This window comes from Marmota flaviventris, chromosome 11, assembly GCF_047511675.1.
Source record: "Marmota flaviventris isolate mMarFla1 chromosome 11, mMarFla1.hap1, whole genome shotgun sequence".
Classification (NCBI taxonomy): Eukaryota; Metazoa; Chordata; class Mammalia; order Rodentia; family Sciuridae; genus Marmota; species Marmota flaviventris.
Genome location: NC_092508.1, coordinates 31,387,118 through 31,409,614, shown reverse-complemented (window position 1 = coordinate 31,409,614; position 22,497 = coordinate 31,387,118). Strand labels below are relative to the sequence as shown.

General features: G+C 36.8%; 1 protein-coding gene across 2 annotated transcripts in view; it reads left to right on the top strand.

The window, feature by feature from the left end:
* The window catches only part of Icos (inducible T cell costimulator), a 28,889-nt gene extending 7,734 nt beyond the window's left edge, over positions 1 to 21,155 (top strand). Inside the window, exons 2-5 of one of the 2 annotated variants that reach the window (XM_027941840.2) lie at positions 7,819 to 8,157; positions 8,845 to 8,951; positions 16,525 to 16,609; positions 18,428 to 21,155. In XM_027941840.2, coding sequence (XP_027797641.1) covers positions 7,819 to 8,157; positions 8,845 to 8,951; positions 16,525 to 16,609; positions 18,428 to 18,504 — 608 coding nt within the window. In that variant the 3' untranslated portion in view covers positions 18,505 to 21,155. Of the gene's footprint in view, positions 1 to 7,818; positions 8,158 to 8,844; positions 8,952 to 16,524; positions 16,610 to 18,389 lie in introns of both variants that reach the window. The other variant, XM_027941841.2, reaches the window with a different exon arrangement.
* Positions 21,156 to 22,497: the final 1,342 nt, after the last annotated feature.

Sequence of the window (22,497 nt, the reverse complement as noted above, 5' to 3'; positions counted from 1 at the left end):
ACTTCTTTAGAATATGAATGTCTTTGAATTGCAATACAAGTATAGAAATGATGCATATATAAAAATCTACGAACCAAGATTCTAAAAGTGTTAGTCAGTAAACTCATATGAAGTGATTTTGTGCTTATGAAAGGTGGAAACAAAGTGTGGGAATCACATTTTTGCAATGCCTGAATTTCTTTGAAAGATATCAAATGTGACAAAAATGTAATATAAGCATGGCAATTTTAAGAACTTTGTATCTTGCCTAACATTCTTGAGCTGTACCAAACTGAGGCTTATCATTGTTTGATTACAGAAAATGTGTTTAATAAGCACTATCAATAATTGCAAACTCAGGAGATCTTATCTTTCTATCACTCTGAGACCTTTGTAGAGGTTTGTGGTTAGCAGTCTGAGTTAAAGAGAATAAAATCAAATTGCTGATCTGTTTTGCACCCTCTGCATTGTGTAGGTTCTCCAAATGTTTTCTCCAAAGGATTATTAACTAAGGGTAATACAGCTGCTTATAGAGTCTTTGCAGTATGGGTGAGATAAAAGAAATACTTTAAATAATAAAATAATCAACTTGCAAATAGATTCTTAAGCCATGGTACAATTCTCAGATAAATGATCTTTCTTCTGAAATTTTCTTGATAGCACCCCCAAAAAAGAGATATAAAGGTTCTTATCTTTGGAAAATTTGAAAACCTAAAAATCTCAACCAATACAAAAATTCCGATTTTACTCTTGAAAACATTAGTCTATTGATGTCCAAAACAGTATGATAAAAATCATAGTAGCCATCAACAGGTGGAGCCTCTATTGAGAAGAATATACCCTATTGGACATGGTACTCAATGTGATTAAGAAAATATAGTACTTATTCTCTGAGAATACGTTAGGTGTGCTAACTGAAAGTGAACAGATATCTTACATATAGTAGTCAGGTTTTCAGACTCATTACCAGGATTGAAAATAACATCTTCCTGTTTGTGTTTCTGACTATACATCAAGTGCTAAAAGATGTAGTGTGGTGTTTACCTTGAAAATCACTAGCATGCTGTAAATAAACATCTGGGAGTATCAGAATAACCACTTGTCCAGGGCTCACTGTCCTGCCCATACATTGGGCAAGCCTAATTACTGTGCATGTTGAGGATCTAAAAAATCAACTAGATTTGAACTTGCCCTCTCCTCTACAGACATCAATGAGCCAAGAGAACCATCAATCAGCTAAACAAGTTTTTATAAGCCTAGTGAGTATTTTATTTAAAGCTCAAACAGATGATTTTTATTAGAATATGACATCCCAGTTGGGGTGGTGACTTGTACACATGATTGTATATCTTCATGTATTTGTTTCTAGAAGAAAAGAAAATGGTATATCTAACCTTGGGATAACATTCTAGCGATGAGTTTTTCAATCCTGGGCAAGATGCTCAGAGTTGTGACCCCAGTTTTACCTAATAAATATAATTGGAGAATATAAAATAAAAGTTTCAACTTGATCATTTCTAAGAGTTCTTTTAGTTCTTATATTCTATATTTCATGCTTCATCTCCCTATATTTATAATGTCTCAGAGATCTGTATATGCATTGCCCATCCATCCATCCATCCATCCATCCATCCATCCTTCCATCTAATAAATATTTATTGGAACTTACTGTCTAACAAGTACTACTGTAGATACTTGGAATGGATGGTTGAATGCTCAACAAGGTCCCTGATTTTATCTTTACATTATAGTGAAGTAGCCAGACAATAAACGAGTAAACACACAAATAAACCATATAATTTTAGACAATGGTAAATATTTTCTCTCTCAGGTAATATGATAGAAAGTGACTTAGGTGGGTTGGGTGCCCAGTGGTTGCTGAAGAAGTACCCTTATTTTTTAATAAAGAGAAAGAAGCAGTAATATAAAGATCAGAGTAAATATTTCAGCTCAAAGCCCTAAAAACCATCTTCATGTGTTTGTGGAATAAAAACAGAAGGGCAGTGGGACTACAATGTGCTGAGTGACTGGTAGAAACAGGCAGTAGAGAGGTAGGATGGAAATTGGAAGTCATGGGGAAACAGGGTCAGGGGATAGGTTTTATTCAATGTGATATGGGAAGGTCCTAGAAAATATGTAAGCAAGGCAGTGATACTATCTCATCCTCTATATCCGAAGATCATTCTGGTTTCTCTTGGTGAATAGATTATAAATGGGCAAGAATGAAAGCAGAAAAATTAGTGAGCTCTTGCAGTACCAGAGAGATGATGGTGATTTGAACCAATTGTAGATGAGATGGAGAAATGGATCAATTCTGTTGGACATAAAACAGAGGAACAGAAAATTAGGCCTTCCTGCTGACAGATTTTTAGCAGTGGTCCTTTAACACTCAGTTATCAGCAACCACTCTCTAGGTTTACATGGCTTCCTGCTTCTATTACACTTCTATTTCATTGCTGCTAGCAATATTTTGTGAACAGAACCAAAAACCTTTCATGCACCCAAGAAGTTGTACAACCTCAGACAAATAATTTATTCTGTCTGGGCCTTCAGTTATCTGTACACAAGACTTTCTGTGTGATTTCTAAGTTCTCCAGGTTTGACTGTATTTGATGCTGGGAACTGTTGACTCATATTACAGGAAATAAGGAGAGTGAAAGTGAGGGTGTCTACAGGATGGAAACATGGACAGGGTGTATTGGAGGTGAAGGTGGTACCTTAGGAAAAGTGATGAGCATCTCAAAGATAGTGTAAGAGAGGATATTTTGGAAAAGAATTTTATATTAAGAGACTGTATGTGAAGAAAATGTAAATATGAGAGAAATGAAAAAAATGGCAAGAAGAAAGAGCTCAAAGAGGATGACACTCATAAAGCTTTAACTACTGGTATAGCAGAGCAATTAATCAGACAGATTTGACATCCAACCAATCAAAGCAGACACTGGATATTAAAATTATACCAATTCTCCAGGTTGAATATTAGGCTCAAAGATCAGAACATCAAAAGGGGCGAAGAAACAATTCTAGCTATTTCTGCAGTCATAATACATGAACATATTCAGATTTCCCATAAGTTGTCTATTCACTAATTGTTAATCATTATTGTAATGAGTGCTCTCCTTTTGATATTATTTTTACAAAATGCTATCAAAGACTGAGGAGAATTATTTGTGGTTTGGTATTTGAACATATCTGCTCTATAGGCATCAACATAAATAATTTTGAAGTAATGGATTAATTACCATGGTTGAAAACCTTCAAATTGCAGACTTGGAGTCACCAAATGACTTCCAGATAGAAAGCTTAAGCATTGGGCATGGAGAAACCTGAGTCAGCCGTCTTAACTGCTACAGACTACGGACATAGTGAAAAGGTGACTCAGGTGGTTTTATAGCAAAACATGATAAAAGGAATAGTTAAGAGTGCCCAGTAGAAGTGGCAAGTTGGAATCCCTACTTGATGTCAATGGCACACAACTTGATACTATCATTCAAGAAAAATGAAATCCTTCCTGGCCCTTCTAAATACTTTTGTGGTAAGAAATGTAGTTGCATTCATTTTAATTTTCCTGACTTCTTAGAATATTCCATTTAAAGACAAGATTATGGGAATGTGGCCTCCTCTAAGGAGAACTCACCCAACTGCAATGTTTTAGCTCTCTTGGGTTTTTTGCAATCTCAGGAGGGTATGTTCTTATAATCCAGAGAAAGTAACTTTTGGAAAGATATTTCCATTTTATTTCCTATTTCACAGATGAAGAGACTGAAGTTTAGAGGGGGACCCTAGTCACAGAGCCTCGCTAGACCAGAATTTGTTTTTGGTTTCCTTGAGAAACAGTGCATTGTACATCCACCATTACATTTCAACTTATGTTGGGTGGTAGATCACAGAGTCTGCACAAAAGGGGGAAAAACTGCTGACCAAGTTATCTTCAAAAACAGAACACAATGCATCTATGTTCGTTTGTGTATACAGTGGCAGCAGACACCTTTGCCCCAAGACCTCTTTGTGGTTTACTTGCTGCCATCCTAAAGTCTCTGGGAAATTTGCTCTGAACAATTTCAAGAGAACCAGTCTGCTGATCTTATCTTCTGCAGTAGATGGTAGAGAAAAAAGCATCAAAATAACAATTGTACAACAAAATTCACTCTAGGACAAATAAATCCTCAAGCAAAATGCCCTTCATTTTTATCTAATGTAGACTGCTGCTATCTTCTGCTGTCAGTTCTTTCCTTTTTGATTAATTTGTTCCTTCTGTTTAAAAAAATGAAACAAGGATTATTTCCTCTCCATATACTTGACATTTATTGTAAAACAAAATGTCTATATAGAAATGTGACCAAAACATAAATGCACAATTTAAAAAATAATGGTAAAGCATATTATCCCACTCCTTATAATAACCACAGGCCAAGAAATAAAACATTGTCCACACACAGAAGGCTTTTCACCTCTGTGTGTTTCCTTCATCATTCTAATCCACCCCTCCCAACTTTAGACAAAACTATTAGGCTGAGTTTTGTGATACTTATTTAGGGTATAAATTCTAGTTTTGTTCTTTTAGTGATCATGCAAGAAGTCTCAACATTCATGCTTCACCATCAAAGTTTCAAGTGGCAAATACCTTTACTGTCCTCCTAGAGAGAATGTTCTAGGTTGACAGGTAGTTTCTTTCAGCACATTGAAAATATAATATGTAATTCCACTGCATCATGGCTTTTGTTGCTGATGCTGAGATTTCACTTGACAGTGTAACAGTTGCTTCTTTGAAAGTAATAAGTCATTTTTTTTCTCTAGCTTCTTTTAGGATTCTCACTAAGATATATGTAGGTGAAATATAGTTTGCTTGTGATTCATTGGGATTCTTGTATCTGTGGATTGTGAGTGCATTCTGAGCTATCTTTTAGTTCTTCAATTCTCTCTATATCCTTGTCTAATATGCTTTTAAACTGTTCATTGAGTTTTTAATCTCAGTTTGTGCCATGTTTTTAACAGTTCTAATTGGTTCTTTCAAATCAGTTAACTTAAAATTTTTTCTTGTGTTCTGCTGATATTATTATGAGTTTGTCATTTATTTCCTTTAACATAACAAGCTCAACTGTCTTATTTCAGTCTGTTGTTCCTATTGTTGCCTTATTCCTTGTGTGTTTTGCTTTTTAAAAATAGTTTTCTGGGGATGTGGCTCAAGCGGTAGCACGCTCGCGTGGCATGCGTGCGGGCCCGGGTTCGATCCTCAGCGCCACATACAAACAAAGATGTTGTGTCCGCCGAAAAACTAAAAAAAAAAAAAAAAAAATATATATATATATATATATATATATATAATATATAAAAAATAGTTTTCTTGTCATTATATTTAAATGTTATTTGTAGTGTTTAAATCTTATTCTTAGAATAGATTGCGATTTTGCTTTTAAAACCTGTGGTAATAAAAGTTAAGTATCTCCTCAAATCAAATTCAAGGACTTAGGTTTTTTGGAATATTGAAGTGACTTGAAGGTGGAATAAACTCCTCATGAGAGTTTGTTTACTTCTGATTTCCTTTACTTCAAGTATGTAACTCTTTGGGGACCAAGATTATTGAGGATAAAGTCTGCTAGATTCCTCACTTTGCAGATCCTACAAGATAAAACACATATAAAAAAAAGTTTGAACTTGGGAGAACAACAAATGTTTTCAGAGTGAAAGCAACTTCTAAGTTCTATTCCTTTGTCTGGGTTCTGGATCTCTTTTCAAATTTATCTTGATATTTTCTCCTCTTTTGTTCAACTATTTATCCTTTTAATATTATATTTAGACATTTTGTTCAGGATTTTTGGTTATTTTCTTGTTGAATAATCTGTTCTGCCATAACTGAAAACTGAGACATTTGTACTTTTTTCATAATCAAATCCCCAATCTGAAAATCTATTCCCTAGAAATACAAGGGGCATAAGTTTAAGCCTAGAGATATTAAGGAAAATAAATAATTGTGGTGTACTTTAAATGAAATTGAGGCAATCAGTGCAAGAAGAGGTGTAGCAAATGGATCCTCCTGTATGATACTGGTCTTAATGCAAATTGGAACACTTAATTAAGAAAGCTATATGAAAAGATGCACTGTTATCATAATATATTAAATGTTTTGACCAAACACCATAATATTTACATAAAAGCTAAATGCTGAAAATCCCCTGTTATCCCACCTTAGTGAATTAGTTTCATTAGGTTATGATAGATTAACATGATGGAACATCATGTAAACATTTAAAAAGAAAATCAAAACAATTACATTAAAAAATCAAATGTTCATGATATGCCATTAAATGACAATAGCAGAACACAAAATAATATTTGCTGTGTAAAATAAGCATGTATCTGGAAGATAAAGAGCAAAAACATACAAATAGTATTTCTATTTCACTGGAGAATTGGGAATTTTTTCTTAAAAATTTTATACTTATTTAATCTTAAGAAAAAAGATTTCAAAATGTCAGTAAAAATTATCATGCCAATAATTTTTTCCAATATCATAATGAAACTTTATCATATTTTTAAAAATACAATTGAATATTACTCAGCTTTAAAGAGTAAAATTATGGAATTTGCTAGTAAATGGTTGAAGTTGGAGAATATCATGCTAAGCGAAATAAGCCAATCCCACAAAACCAAAGGCTGAATGTTTTCTCTAATATACTGTTGCTAATTCACAATAAGGCAGGAGGCACTAGGGAAGAATAGCCTTACTTAGATTAGGTAGAGGAAAGTGACGGGAGGGGAGGGGAGGGGAGGGGATTTGGGGATAGGAAAGATAGTAGAATGAAACAGACATTATTACTGTGTGTATATATGTGACTGCATGACCTCTGTGATTCTACAACATGTACACTCAGAAAAGTGAGAAATTATATCCCATCTATGTATGAGATATCAAAGTCTATAAATGCATTTTCCTGTTGTGTATAACTAATTAAAACAAATTTAATTTTTTTTAAATAAAAATACAAGAATCAGAAAAAGTAAAAAAAGAACTTAAGAACTAGTAGCTCAGAATCTGCAACCAGTCTAAAGCCATTTCAGTTTTCTCCTCCTGTGATACCCATGTAGCTCACAAAAAGAACTTTGGTTCTTTTGAGCTTAAAGTTTATTTAAAAAGTGAGAAAGTAAGCAAAAATCTGAAACCTTACCTTTACTATCAGGCTTTGATTCATTTCTGGGTGCATTTGAACATAATTGATCTGTTCTTTTATTCTGCAGTTGGAGGGTATAATGTAAATATCTATTTATATACATAATTGTTCAATTTTAGCTTTGGATATTTTGTACTTTTTAAAGTGTTTTTCTCTTAAACAGCGTCTTTCTCTTAATCTCTCTTTGTTCAACAGCTCTCCAGTTTTCAATTTCTATTTTGAAAAAGTCATTTCTTTGAATGGGCATTTCTGATCCTCCAGTCAATATTATAACCTATCCCATCCCAACCAGACATCTGAATAGTTCTCCATTCCTAGCATAAATTATGGTGTATCACTGCATATTGATTAGTTTACCATGAGTCTCTGTTGTGAGGGCCCATGTTTGTTTGATTTAGTCTATTTACATGTGTTATTTAATACTTAATGTTTTACATATCACTTATTCATATCAGAGAAGCACAGTTCTAATTAGTTTTTTTTTCTGGGTCACAGTTTTACCTTTTGTTATATTCTTTTCTGTGTTTGCCTGTACATGAAAATCTTTCATTTTGGTGCAATAGAGGTGACTTTATGAAGACAAGAGATTAGTTTTATGATTAAATATAATTATTAGGGCAATATATTCACAAAATATCACTTTTGCTTTGTTTTCTTTCTTTTTATCCAGGAGAAATTGATGATTCCGCCAATTTTGATATGTTTACATTTCACAATGGAGGTGTACAAATTTTATGCAAGTACCCTGAGAAAGTCCAGCAGTTTAAAATGGAGTTACTGAAGGGGAGGCAAGTACTCTGTGAACTCACCAAGATAAAGACAAGTGGAAACGTGGTGTCCATTAATAACATGAAATTCTGCCAATCTCAGTTATCCAACAACAGTGTCTCCTTTTTTCTGAATAACTTGGACAATTCTCATGGCAGCTACTATGTCTGCAACCTATCAATTTTTGATCCTCCTCCTTTTGAAGAAAAGATTCTTAGCAGAGAATATTTGCATATTTATGGTAAGACATTGCTTTTATGTTTGGGGCTTAAGAGGACATATACATTCTGACAACTTTTCTCATTAATGAAAACAATTAAGCAAGTACTTTTTCTGTTGGAGTTCATTTAGGTATAGTTGAGGGCAGATCATTTTTGATGAAATATATAAGAGATGACTTATTAATCATAATTGGCATTTATTGGTAATATGTAGTTTAATCACATAGACTGTTAACACTGTTGACTTAGAATTAGGTTATGTTGTCTTTAAAATACATATGCCAATGAAAAACAGAACAATTTAAGGCAATACCTCAATTCATGGATTAATTGTGATTACCTATTAATCGAAGGTATAAAGTGGGTGTGTGCTGCTGGGTTTGTGGAATGAAGTGCGATGATTGAAAAATCATAGTTCTATAGCATTACTTTTCCTACTTACTATTTTATAAAATACAGTATTGACTATATTTATAAACATATATTTGTAGTTTTTAAAGTATTAGTTTCTGGATCCTTGCTATAATACTGAGGTGATATTGGCTATCATTTACTGAGTTTCTTGATGGTAATGAAGCAAAGCTTTATTGGACTAATAGCTCCTTTAAATTCTATGAAAGAACTAGAGATTCAGCACTGAAAGAGATTTGATTCTTGGAGGTTGTGTTTATTTGTTTTTTAATCAATGTGTCTCTTTTCCAACCCAGAATCACAGCTTTGTTGCCAGCTAAAGTTCTGGTTACCCATTGGATGTGCAGCTTTTGTGATAGTGTACACTTTGGGATGTTATTTTATTTTTCGGTTTACAAAAAAGGTGAGCAATTTCTATCTCTTCTTGCATATGCTTTCCTGAGTGGATATTTACAAAATATATATTGCTCTTTGCTAGAAAATACACATTGCTCTTTGCCAGAGTTATTTGATCAAAAGGTTTGACAGGTCCTTTTCCCTGAGATATACCTACTAATTAAACTAATAAGAACTTGGAACAGAGGTTATTCATTTGTTTATTTTGTAGCTCACTTTATTCCAAAAGGACTCAGTAGCTTATAGAGATATGTTATGATTATTATTATTATTAAAAAGATAGAAAATTGGGGTCTATGGAAGATAATAGATTAGGAAGGAGGTTAAAACTTAAAAATAGATGTCTCTGATTTTTAAAATTACTAAAGGTGGGCTGCAAATTTGTATCTGAGCTTCCTAAGAGTCAGGGAAAAGATGAAACAATTAGTTGAAAGTCTCACATAACTGGTAAGTGAAGAATACCAATGAGAAAATATTATAATGTACTAGTAGTCACTGAAAAGGAAATTCTAGCTTCATTCCCTGGCAAGTTACTAGACTCCTTGCTTTTTTTTTTTCATCTTCTTTTTTTTCTTTTCTTTTTTTTTATTTGTTGTTCAAAACATTACAAAGCTCATGATATATCATCTTTCATACATTTGACTCAAGTGGGTTATGAACTCCCATTTTTACCCCAAATACAAATTGTAGAATCACATCGGTTACACACTCACATTTTTACATAATGGCATATTAGTGATTGTTGTATTCTGCTACCTTTCCTATCCCCTACTATCCACCCTCCCCTCCCCTCCCCTCCCATCTTCCCTCTCTACCTCATCTGCTGTTGTTCAATTCTCTCCCTTGTTTCCCCCCCTTTCCCCTCACAACCTCTTATGTGTAATTTTGTGTAACATTGAGGGTCTCCTACCATTTCCATATGATTTCCCTTCTCTCTCCCTTTCTCTCCCCCCACTCGACTCTGTTTAATGTTAATCTTTTCCTCATGCTCTTCCTCCCTGTTCTGTTCTTAGTTGCTCTCTTTATATCAAAGAAGACATTTAGCATTTGTTTTTTAAGGATTGGCTAGATTCGCTTAGCATAATCTGCTCTAATGCCATCCATTTCCCTGCAAATTCCATGATTTGTCATTTTTAGTGCTGCGTAATATTCCATTGTGTATAAATGCCACATTTTTTTTATCCATTCATCTATTGAAGGGCATCTAGGTTGGTTCCACAGTCTAGCTATTGTGAATTGTGCCGCTATGATCATTGATGTGGCAGTATCCCTATAGTACGCTCTTTTAAGATCCTCAGGGAATAGTCCGAGAAGGGCGATAGCTGGGTCAAATGGTGGATCCATTCCCAGCTTTCCCAGGAATCTCCATACTGCTTTCCAAATTGGCTGCACCAATTTGCAGTCCCACCAGCAATGTAAAAGTGTACCCTTTTCCCCACATCCTCGCCAACACTTATTGTTGTTTGACTTCATAATGGCTGCCAATCTTACTGGAGTGAGATGGTATCTTAGGGTGGTTTTGATTTGCATTTCTCTGACTTCTAGAGATGGTGAGCATTTTTTCATGTACTTGTTGATTGATTGTATGTCCTCCTCTGTGAAGTGTCTGTTCAGGTCCTTGGCCCATTTGTTCATTGGGTTATTTGTTATCTTATTGTTTAATTTTTTGAGTTCTTTGTATATTCTGGATATTAGGGCTCTATCTGAAGTGTGAGGGGTAAAAATTTGTTCCCAGGATGTAGGCTCTCTATTTACCTCTCTTATTGTTTCTCTCGCTGAGAAAAAACTTTTTAGTTTAAGTAGGTCCCATTTGTTTATTCTTGTTATTAACTCTTGGGCTATGGGCGTCCTATTAAGGAATTTGGAGCCCGACCCCACAGTATGTAGATCGTAGCCAACTTTTTCTTCTATCAGATGCAGTATCTCTGATTTGATATCTAGCTCCTTGATCCATTTTGAGTTAACTTTTGTGCATGGCGAGAGAAAGGGATTCAGTTTCATTTTGTTGCATATGGATTTCCAATTTTCCCAGCACCATTTGTTGAAGATGCTATCCTTCCTCCATTGCATGCTTTTAGCCCCTTTATCAAATATAAGAAAGTTGTAATTTTGTGGATTGGTCTCTGTGTCCTCTATTCTGTACCATTGGTCCACCTGCCTGTTTTGGTACCAGTACCATGCTGTTTTTGTTACTATTGCTCTGTAGTACAGTTTGAGATCTGGTATCACTATACCTCCAGATTCACACTTCCTGCTTAGAATTGCTTTTGCTATTCTGGGTTTTTTGTTTTTCCATATGAATTTCATGATTGGTTTATCTATTTCTATAGGAAATGCCATTGGGATTTTGATTGGCATTGCATTAAACCTGTAGAGAACTTTGGGTAATATCGCCATTTTGATGATGTTAGTTCTGCCTATCCATGAACAGGGTACATTTTTCCATCTTCTAAGATCTTCTTCTATCTCTCTCTTTAGGGTTCTGTAGTTTTCATTGTATAAATCTTTCACCTCTTTTGTTAGGTTGATTCCCAAGTATCTTATTTTCTTTGAGGATATTGTGATTGGAGTGGTTTTCCTCATTTCCATTTCAGAAGTTTTGTTGCTGGTATACAGGAATGCCTTTGATTTATGCGTGTTGATTTTATATCCTGCCACTTTGCTGAATTCATTTATTAACTCTAGCAGTTTCTTTGTAGACCCTTTTGGGTCTGTTAAATATATTATCATGTCATCCGCAAATAGCGATAATTTAAGTTCTTCTTTTCCTATTTTTATGCCTTTAATTTCTTTTGTCTGTCTAATTGCTCTGGCTAGTATTTCAAGAACTAAATTGAATAGAAGTGGTGATAGAGGGCATCCCTGTCTTGTTCCATATTTTAGAGGGAATGCCTTCAGTTTTTCTCCATTTAGGATGATGCTAGCCTGAGGTTTAGCATATATAGCTTTTACAATGTTGAGGTAAGTTCCTGTTATCCCTAGTTTTTCTAGTGTTTTGAATATAAAGGGATGCTGTACTTTGTCGAATGCTTTTTCTGCATCTATCGAGATGATCATATTGTTCTTATCTTTAAGTCTATTGATGTGGTGAATAACATTTATTGATTTCCGTATATTGAACCAGCCTTGCATCCCAGGGATGAATCCTATTTGATCATGGTGCACAATTTTTTTGATATGCTTTTGTATTTGATTCACCAGGATTTTACTGAGAATTTTTGCATCCAAGTTCATTAGAGATATTGGTCTGTAGTTTTCTTTCTTTGAAGAGTCTTTGTCTGGTTTCAGGATCAGGGTGATGTTGGCCTCATAGAATGAATTTGGAAGAGCTCCTTCTTTTTCTATTTCTTGAAATAGCTTGAAAAGTATTGGTTTTAATTCTTCTTTGAAGGTTTTGTAAAACTCCGCTGTATACCCATCCGGTCCAGGGCTTTTCTTGGTTGGTAGTCTTTTGATGGCTTCTTCTATTTCTTCATTTGTTATTGGTCTGTTTTAATTGTGTGTGTCTTCCTGACTCAATCTGGGCAGATCGTATGACTTAAGAAATTTATCGATATCTTCACTATCTTCTATTTTATTGGAATATAGGGTTTCAAAATACTTTCTAATTATCTTCTTTATTTCTGTAGTGTCTGTTGTGATATTGCCTTTTTCATCCCATAAGTTAGTAATTTGAGTTCTCTCTCTTCTTCTCTTCGTTAGCATGGCTAAGGGCCTGTCGATCTTATTTATTTTTTCAAAGAACCAACTTTTAGTTTTATCAATTTTTTTTTTGTTTCAATTTCGTTGATTTCTGCTCTGATTTTAATTATTTCTTGTCTTCTACTACATTTGCTGTTGTTTTGCTCTTCCTTTTCTAGGTTTTTGAGGTGTAGTGTGAGTTCATTTATTTGTTGGTTTTTTCTTTTTTTGAGGAAAGAACTCCAAGAAATGAATTTCCCTCTTAAAACTGCTTTCATTGTGTCCCATAGATTCCGGTATGTTGTGTCTGTATTGTCATTTGTCTCTAAGAATTTTTTTTATCTCCTCCTTTATGTCTTCTGTAACCCATTGATCATTCAGTAACATATTGTTCATTTTCCATGTGATGTAGGATTTTTCCTTCCTTCTTTTATCATTGATTTCCAGTTTCATTCCATTATGATCAGATATGGTGCATGGTATTATCTCCACACCTTTATATTTACTAAGAGTTGTCCTATGGCATAATATATGGTCTATCTTTGAGTAGGATCCATGTGCTGCTGAGAAGAATGTGTATCCACTTGATGAAGGTTGATATATTCTATATATGTCAGTTAAGTCTAGGTTATTGATTGTGCTATTGAGTTCTATAGTTTCTTTATTCAGCTTTTGTCTAGAGGATCTGTCTAATGGCGAGAGCAGTGTGTTGAAGTCACCCATAATTATTGTGTTGTAGTCTATTTGACTCTTGAACTTGAGGAGAGTTTGTTTTATGAACGTTGCAGCACCATTGTTTGGTGCATACCAATTGATAATTGTTATGTCTTGTTGGTGGATGGTTCCTTTTAACAGTATATAGTGTCCTTCTTTATCCCTTTTGATTAACTTAGGTTTGAAGTTGATTTTATTCGATATGAGTATGGCCACTCCTGCTTGCTTCTGAGGGCCATGTGAGTGGTATGATTTTTCCCAACCTTTTACCTTCAGCCTGTGTATGTCTCTTCCTATCATATGAGTCTCCTGAAGGCAGCATATTGTTGTATTTGTTTTTTTGATCCAGGTTACTAGCCTATGTCTCTTGATTGGTGAATTTAGGCCATTAACATTTAAGGTTACAATTGAAATATTGTTTGTACTTCCAGTCATATTTATTTATTTATTTATTTTAGTTTGGCTAGTTTTTACTTTTTGGTTATTTTCCTCCCCTTTTACTGAGATACCTCCTGCTGCTAGTTTTGGGCACTATTTTTCAATTCCTCTTCTTGTAGTATTTTGCTCAAAATGCTTTGCAGTGCTGGTTTTCTGGCTGCAAATTCTTTTAGCTTTTGTTTATCGTGAAATATTTTAATTTCATTGTCAAATCTGAAGCTTAATTTTGCTGGATACAGTATTCTTGGTTGGAATCCATTATTTTTCAGTGTTTGAAATACGTTGTTCCAGGATCTTCTCGCTTTCAAAGTCTGTGATGAAAAATCAGCCGTTAACCTAATTGGTTTACCCCTGAATGTAATCTGCCTCCTTTCTCTCGTAGCTTTTAATATTCTCTCCTTGTTCTGTATGTTGGATATCTTCAAAATTATGTGTCTTGGAGTTGGTCTATTACGGTTTTGAATGTTTGGGGTCCTGTAGGCTTCCAGGATTTGGCAATCCATTCCATCTTTCATCTCTGGGAAGTTTTCTAGGATTGTTTCATTCAATAGGTTGTCCATTCCTTTGGTTTGAATCTCTATGCCTTCTTCTATCCCGATGACTCTCAAATTTGTTTTTTTTTTATGAAATCCCATATCTCTTGAATAGATTGCTCATGAGATTTAAGCATCTTTTCTGTGTTGACTATATTCTTTTCAAGTTGATACACTTTGTCTTCATTATCTGATGTTCTGACTTCTACTTGATCTAGTCTATTTGTAATATTCTCGTTTGAGTTTTTAATTTGGTTTATAGTTTCCTGCATTATTAGGATTACTGTTTGATTTTTTTTTAAAGATCTCTATCTCCTGGTAAAGCTCGTTCTTTGCCATTTGAATTTGTTTGTTTAATTCGTTTTCAAAGTATACTTTCATTGCTTGGACTTGCTGTCTAATGTCTTCTCTAATATTCCTTTCCATCTGAGTTAGGTATGCCTTGAGTTCTTTCCCTATCCATGTTTCTGATGCTTCTAGGGCCTCCTGTAGATTTCAGTTGTCCTGCATTGTTTGTACTCCTTTTTTCCCTTGTTTTTTCATGTTGTTCACGTTACTTTCCAGCTCTATTTGATTGCTGTATTTCTGCTCTCTCCTATAGATTTGTTTGGTTTTGTATATCTCTGTTGTCTCTCCTTTGTGTTGGTAGACTATGCCTGCTAAAGTGGATTCCGCTGGGAAGGAATTCCGATGGCTGGGCTCCAGTGACATCACCTCTCTGCTATGGCAGGCCCCAGGCTCCTTGCAGGGGTGTCCGAATGGGGGGGTTGGACTGGACTGTCTCTGGTTGGTTTCAGCTCCCAGTCGCCGGCGGGCGGGCGATCTCTAGCCGCCCAGTCGCAAGGACCTGGCCTCTAGTCCCCTGGTTTGTCCTGCTAGTCCTGGCTTCTCCTGCTAGACCAGTCTTCCCCTGAGTGATGCCTCTCGGCAGTTCAAACTGTACTCTGGGCCTGCCGTTTGCTGGGTGTGGAGGGTGGCTATTGGGAACCCCGGCACTGTATTGTTTTGATTTTTCCCGCTTGCCCCTCCCCCAGCGCTGGCAAGACAGGTTTCGTTTTCGCCGCTGATGGGAGGGGGAGTTGGAGGTCAGGTGTCTCTAGCTTTCCCCGCGTCTTTATGCAGCCTCATTCTGATAATCCCTCCCCCGGAAAGCCTAGGAGAGATTTTATGCGAATTCCCTGCTGTATGGGAGATGGGTTGAGTAACACACACCTGTTTTATTGTTGCAATCTGTCGGAGATTGGCGGTGGTTATGTCAGCTCTCCAAGATGGTGGCCGCTGGCTTCCTTGGTGGAGTTTCCGTTGTGGGGGATAGAACTGGACCGTTTCCTTCCCCGCTTGAAATCCCGAACTCAGCCCAGGGCTCAGTGAGGGCACAGCTGGTAGGATTCCACAGAATCTGTAGCAACGATTCTCTCTGCTTGCTGGTCGCTTCTCGGCGGCGCCCCGCCGTCTGTAGCTGCGGGGCGGGCAGCACGGATCAGTCAGCCTGGATCTCCGGTCGCACAGTTGGCTCGTGTTTGAGATTCAATTACCAGACCTCGGTGCTGGAAATCCTTCCTCTAGGTTTCGGTGCACCCCCATTTTGCTGTAAAGTCCTAACAAGATAGTTTTTTGTCGTTCTAACTCGTTATTCACCTGCGCAGTGACGCAGTACACGGGGTGTGATGCACTCTATTCGCGGCCATCTTGAAGGGATCCAGACTCCTTGCTTTTAATGAAAAATCCTGAAAAGCTATTTGGAGAAATAAAAGATGGCAAAATAAACAAACTAACTAACTAACAACAACAACAACAAACCCATTAAGAATGTCTGTAGGACATCCTTTTTAGTCTTTTACATTGTAGGCTCTGAATCAAAGAACCTATGCTATTCTGCATATTGTGCACGTGTGTTAGAGCTCCAGGGCATACAGGGTGTGGTTGTTGGTCAGATGGTGTGCGTATCTGTGTCAGAACAGAATCTGAAATGGAGGAAAGAAGAAAGAAGAAGAGAAAGTGCCACAATCCAAGTTTACTGGGGAAGGAATAATAAAGAGCAAAAATGAGGAAGAAAATTGGGCAGAAAACTCTTTGTATTAAAGCCTTTTTGTATTATTATGTTTAACCTACAGCCAGGAATTTTGTCACATACCTCTTCCACAAAGAATAGAAAATAGGCATGAAGATGACAAAGAGCAGATGATGAACCATGTTTCTGACTTTTTCTTTCAGAAGTATGGATCCAGTGTGCATGACCCGAATAGTGACTATATGTTCATGGCAGCCGTGAACGCAGCGAAGAAACCGAGACTTGCAGGTACAGCTCCACCTGGAGATTTGGGGAGAGAAGAGGGTTGTTTATATTAAGCCTGGAATTTTAATTTTTTTAAAGGAAAGATAGATATCCCTAAGGCCTAATGTTTTCTGTAAAAATGTGGGTTTTCACCTCAATGGAATTGATGCCCTCTGCAGAATATTATTTTCAATATATTAAACACAAGCTATATTTCTATTAAAAGTAAGTAACCAAATAAAAAGTCCACAAGCCACAACTTCATTGAAGCAATTTCCCAATTGTTATTTCAAAAAAACTGGAAGGACTCTAAATCTTCCTTGTTGAAAAATTTATTAAATCATGTGATGAATATTTGAGTGTGAGTTAAGTGACAGTACCTGAATATGGTGCTGTGGGGACTACACTGATGTTTGAAAATCTTGCACTGAGATTAGGAAGAGAGATCTGGTTTGATGCTACAGGGGATGGGATTAGGAGAAATTAATGAAGATATTGTTGTTTCTATGCAAAGAGAAGGCAAGTCTAGGAACCTTGGTTGGCCTCGGAAATGTTAGGTGGAAGTGACCTATTATTTTTTAAATATTTATTTTTTAGGTTTTTTTTTTTACAATATCTTTATTTTATATTTATGTGGTGCTGAGGATCAAACCCAGTGCCCCACGCATGCTAGGTGAGCACTCCACCACTGAGCCACAACCCCAGCCCCAATTCTTTTGAGATTTAGAACTGGGTGCTGCCTAGTTTGAGGAACATCCAGAAAGTCTGGAGCTTCCATTGTGGAAAATTTGTATGTCTTACATCTTTAGGCTGGAATGATGTGAAGTATGTAAGGAAAAAGAAGTCACTGCATTTTTGCTACACTTAGTGGTGAAGGGCTGTATTGAGGGCAGAGACATAATTTCTGTTGTCATGGAACTTTAGCAGTAAAGAGAGCTAAAAATGCACAGTTAGTCCATCTCCTCCTTTTTTTAGATAACAGAAATTGATGCCCACAGTGTTCAATAACTTGTTTGGTTCCCTAGGCAGTTAATACCATAGCTTTGATAGTTGCAAAGAGTTTTGTTTTATTATTTTGCAATTGAAAAAAAAATTATCCCAATCATTGTATTCATAATAATGTGTTCTATCTTCCTTTGGGTCCCTGACAGCAGACTATGAGATGGGGACTTGGGTTGCCAGTAGTTTACTTGGGAGGTGATCCCAGGAAAAGCGGTGGTGTGGCAGATAAGGGAATGAGACAGCAAGGAAAAAAGGCAACGGGTGGTTGGAGATGCATTTCCAAGGTCTCAGCGATAGATCACAGAGGCCTGACTTCACCACTGTCTGCAAAATGTACAGAGGGCCCCCCAGAATTGTTCTCTTGAAGACAGCATATGGGGCATTCATCTACTCATTCAATCACCACTGGATTGGAGCTGCCTGCTAGGGCCATTTGCTCTCCCTCATCCCTGAGATGTGCCCAGTGCTTGGGATGAGCCTGTTCTCAATTCTTCAGAAAAAGCAGAGAAGCAGGAAGATGCACAGTGGGGCTACTGCATTGGAGCAGGGACATTCAGGAAGGTGGCCCCCTCCCTGCCAGCAGCAGCTAGAATGAAAAGTTAAGAGAATGTCTTATAGGCCTTGAGAGTGGGAAAAGTAAAACTTAAAAATGAGGAACTGGTGCTGGGTCTTGAAATATAGGGAAGAATTCAGATGGTGTGTGTCTATGTGTGTGGATTAGGGTATGAGAGGGAAAGGGGGAAACCTGTTGAAGGGAAATGGCATATACTTTTAAAGAATTTATGCTTAATTTTTGTTACAGATGTGACCCCATAATTTCTGCCACTCTCTGGTACCCAGGCATGAACCACGTTGACCAGTTCCCTGCAACTTGGAAGTACGAGATGCCTTCAATTCCTAGACCACAGAGAATCTGACGGGTTTTGTGACTTACATCTCCTGCTGATGTTTTGTTCAATCTGGACCAGTGACTCTATCAGTGGATAGCAATTTTAACAGACTGCCTCACTCTTGTTGGGTTCTCTCAAAACAAACACCCTCTTGCAACTAGCCTTATAGAAGGCCCTGCTCATGTGGGCTGAACAAACAGACCTCACTGGGATAGAGTCCCTGTCTCTCTGCTTCTGCTCCTAAAATGCACCAGCCAGTAAAACAAACGCATCTACACACACAAAAAAAATAAATAAATAAATTAAAGATGCCAATGGTATTAATCTGCAAAGCTAATGGGCAGCCAAGGGCCAGCATCTGTCCTCATTTTTGTGAACAGACTACCTTTTCTTTCTGTAGGCATGAGCATTCCTTTTGAAATCAGACGGTAGAGGGAGATTGTTCACAACTGTAGCTGTTTTATTTCCGGGATGTCACCAATATATTAATACCTACACAGTACTCTCCTTTAATTTCTGGACCTGAGTCGATCACTCTATCAAGAGTTAAGATGTCTTCTTTTCCCCTCAGTTTTCCTTTTAAAAATATGTCTACGTGCGAACTTGACAGCTTGCACCATTCTGAATAGGAGCTATGTTGACCTTTTTTTCCTCTTCTGCTTAATAAAATTGTATATATACACACATATATACAATAATATATATTTATCTTGTAGGGAGAATATTGATAAATTATATCCTTTGCTTATATTCTCCTACAAGAAGATTTTTGCTCTAGAAAAACATCTTAGTTCCCCAAATTCATTTAAAATGGTTTACTTTGTTGATATTAGTGGTAGGAAACAGGCCCAGAATCAAAAGCAACTTCATTTTATTATCCTGTTTTCTACCATTATCTGTGTTTTCATGGTGCTATTAATCACAAGCTTGGCCATTTTTGTGGATCATATAAAAATTGCAAACAACAAACAAACCGTGTTTAATTGGCAAGTATTCTCCTGGGGAGGACTGAATTATCCACTTAGCCTGAAAGCTGCAGTTATAGGAGGCTGCTGTCAAATTTCAGCCATGCTGCCTCTGGGCTTGACAGGTTAGAATGGTTCCCATGAGTCTAGAGCAGCCCTCTGGACCTGGGCGGAGTTCCAGGGTGGAGACTCCACTGAACCAGAGATGGCCAGCTGCTTTACCCCAGAGACTGAAGTCACCCTGGGAATCAGAATAGATCTCCTCCAGCTTGGTACCTCCAGAACCTGTAAAGAAGAACACATGGGTTAGGGGACAGCTCCTTCTACAACCATTCAGCCTGGAAACAGGCCCTGGGCTTTTAAGATAATCTTCTTTGATTTGGCTAAAAAGATTCTTAAATACCTGTAACATGGGATTATTCTTAGCTGGAATATTTTCTCCACTTTCTGCCCACATGCCTAAGGCTTGAAGCAGCCAGTGTGTATATAACAAACATTTTAACTTTATGGAAAATGAGGACATTTAGTAGTTTTAAATTTATTGTTCCCTGCTTCTGGTTTACTTTTAAAGTGAGACTTGATATGTCATTATGCATACTTATATTGTGTTAAGCGTGTGTAATGCTGGATGTGTACAGTATAGTACTGAACTTATAATTTAAATCAAGTATAGTGTTCTCTGTTTTTAGCTGGCTTGGCCACCTGGCTGGTTTGCAGAGGTGTTCCCTGAACTAGTGGTCAGGGGTGAGGGTGGGGAGGACAGCCTTCATGGCTTTGTTTGGCTGTCCCAAGGTGTGCCTCAAAACATCCTCCTCCCAACATCGAACATTTCAAAATGAATTGTTAAAGGATGAAATTTCTGTGAAATAAAAACTGGTTTTAAGAAGAGCCATTTATTAAGTAGATCTTAGCAGTAGTAAGAATTAAAGAATAAACTTTAATACACAGCACCTGAAAATACCTCACAGTATTTTGCTGGGGCAGAGAAATGATGATTTTTGCTGGCGCTTGCAAATTTGACCTTGTTCTTGAATGACCTTGTGCAATGAGTGGGACAGCCACTTTTTTCATCTTCTTTCTGAAATTTGAAAGAATCCAAATTCACAAAATAGAAGTACAGTAAAAGGACTGCTCTTTTCCTGAGCAAGTTTTTGAATCTAATGTCTTATCATCTCTGAAAAGTATGTAGTTCCTGCAAAAAAGAACACTGTCCTCCAAGACTATGATGTAGTCATCAATATTGGAATTTTAACATTGATACATTGCTACCATCTCATTCCCAGATTGTATTTGAGATTTTCCCTTTGTCTTCATTATGTATTTTGTAGCCAAAGATCCTGCTCAGGATCTCCATCTGCGTTTAATAGCCATGTCTCTGTAGTGTCCTTCAGTCTGGACAGTTCCTCCATCTAGACTTTGTGGCCTTGGCTTTTATGAGGATTACAAGTAGTTATTTCATAGAATGTCCTTTGTTTGGGTCAGTCTGATGTTTCTTCCTGATCAAAATAAGGTAATTCACCTTTGTCAGAAAGAACATAGAAATGATATTGTGCTCTTTTAATTGTATTTCACCAGGCAGTTCACAATTTTTATTTGTTGCATGACTGTAAATGTTCATTTTAATTACTTGACTAAAGTGGTGTCTGTCAAACTTCTTCATTGTAAAGCAACTCTTTTCTCCTTTACAGTTAATAAATACTTTATTGGAAAGTAGGTTGAACCTTTGTATATCTTCTGTTCTTCTTCAAAATTTCAAGTTATCCATGTGTTCATTTATATCTGCATGGTGTCATGGTCTCCTATGTTATTTGATGAGTAAGTAGAATTTTGCTCCTATCATTATTATGTTTTGATGCTGAAATTTTCTTATCCTTAACCAGTGGGAGCCCAGTCAAACTGGGTCTTGTGTCTTTATGCCATATCTCCATCATTCTTTTAGGATTTCCTTCCCTTTTTATAGAACAATATTTTCCATCCTCAGCTTAAATTCTCCCTGTCCCAACATCGGATCAGCTGTTTCTCCAGCAGCCCTGGTTTCTTTGAGTGGAAAATGATTTTAGAATCTAAGATTTAGGGATTAGTCATTGCTAATGGAATTTTCTTTCTCCAAGGCCAGTCAGAGCTGGGGATACGTATCTATCTAGATAGATTCATAGATGGATAGATAAAGGTATAAATATAAATATAGATGGAAATATGTGTGTATATATGTGTGTGTGTCTACAAGTATATATATGTGCAAATATATATATATATATATATATATATATATATATATATATATATATACACACACACACACACACACATTTCTGTGTATGTATGAATCCTTCTATAAATCCATGATTTATACCCCTGACATTAATTCCAATATAACACCATAGTGTCACCTAGACTAATCTCTTTTTTTTTTTTTAATTTGTACTTCTGATAGTGAGAAACCTGAATTTTAGATTCTTGGTGAATTTATTTATGTGATTCATCCCTGATATGAAAGCTGGCTCTGACCCTCCCACCCACTCCACACAGTATAGCTATCTCCTCTCTCTGCTGAGGCTCTCCCTTTTCACTCCAGGCTGTCCAATCCTCTTTTGTCTCTTTGTTGGGCTCTGACTCTCCACAGTGGGCTTCCCTGCTCCATGAATGCCTTTTTCACCCTTTTTGGCCTCTCACACCCTTAATTGGGTCATTCTTCCATGAGGATACCCTCCTTACCCTGCCCTGCTGGAGCGCACGGTTCAGTCCCTGGCCCAGGGCACCCAGTCCTATGGCTTGTGCTTTATATCAGCCTGCAGAGCATTCATATGGTGTTAAGTGCCCAGTGCCTACAGTGGGAACTGATCTTACCCTATTTATTACTAGCTGTTCCTCCTCTGACTCAGTTCCTAACTTTCCTCTTCTTCCTAACTTCCTTTCTTCCTCTGTCTCATGAACTACTTACCCTGGAATCCTTGTCTTACTATATTTGGAGGAACTCAAATGGAAACCCTCCTTTTGCTCCTTCAGGTTTAGGGGAAATAGTTTATAAACCTGGTGCTTCATCCTTTCTTCTTGA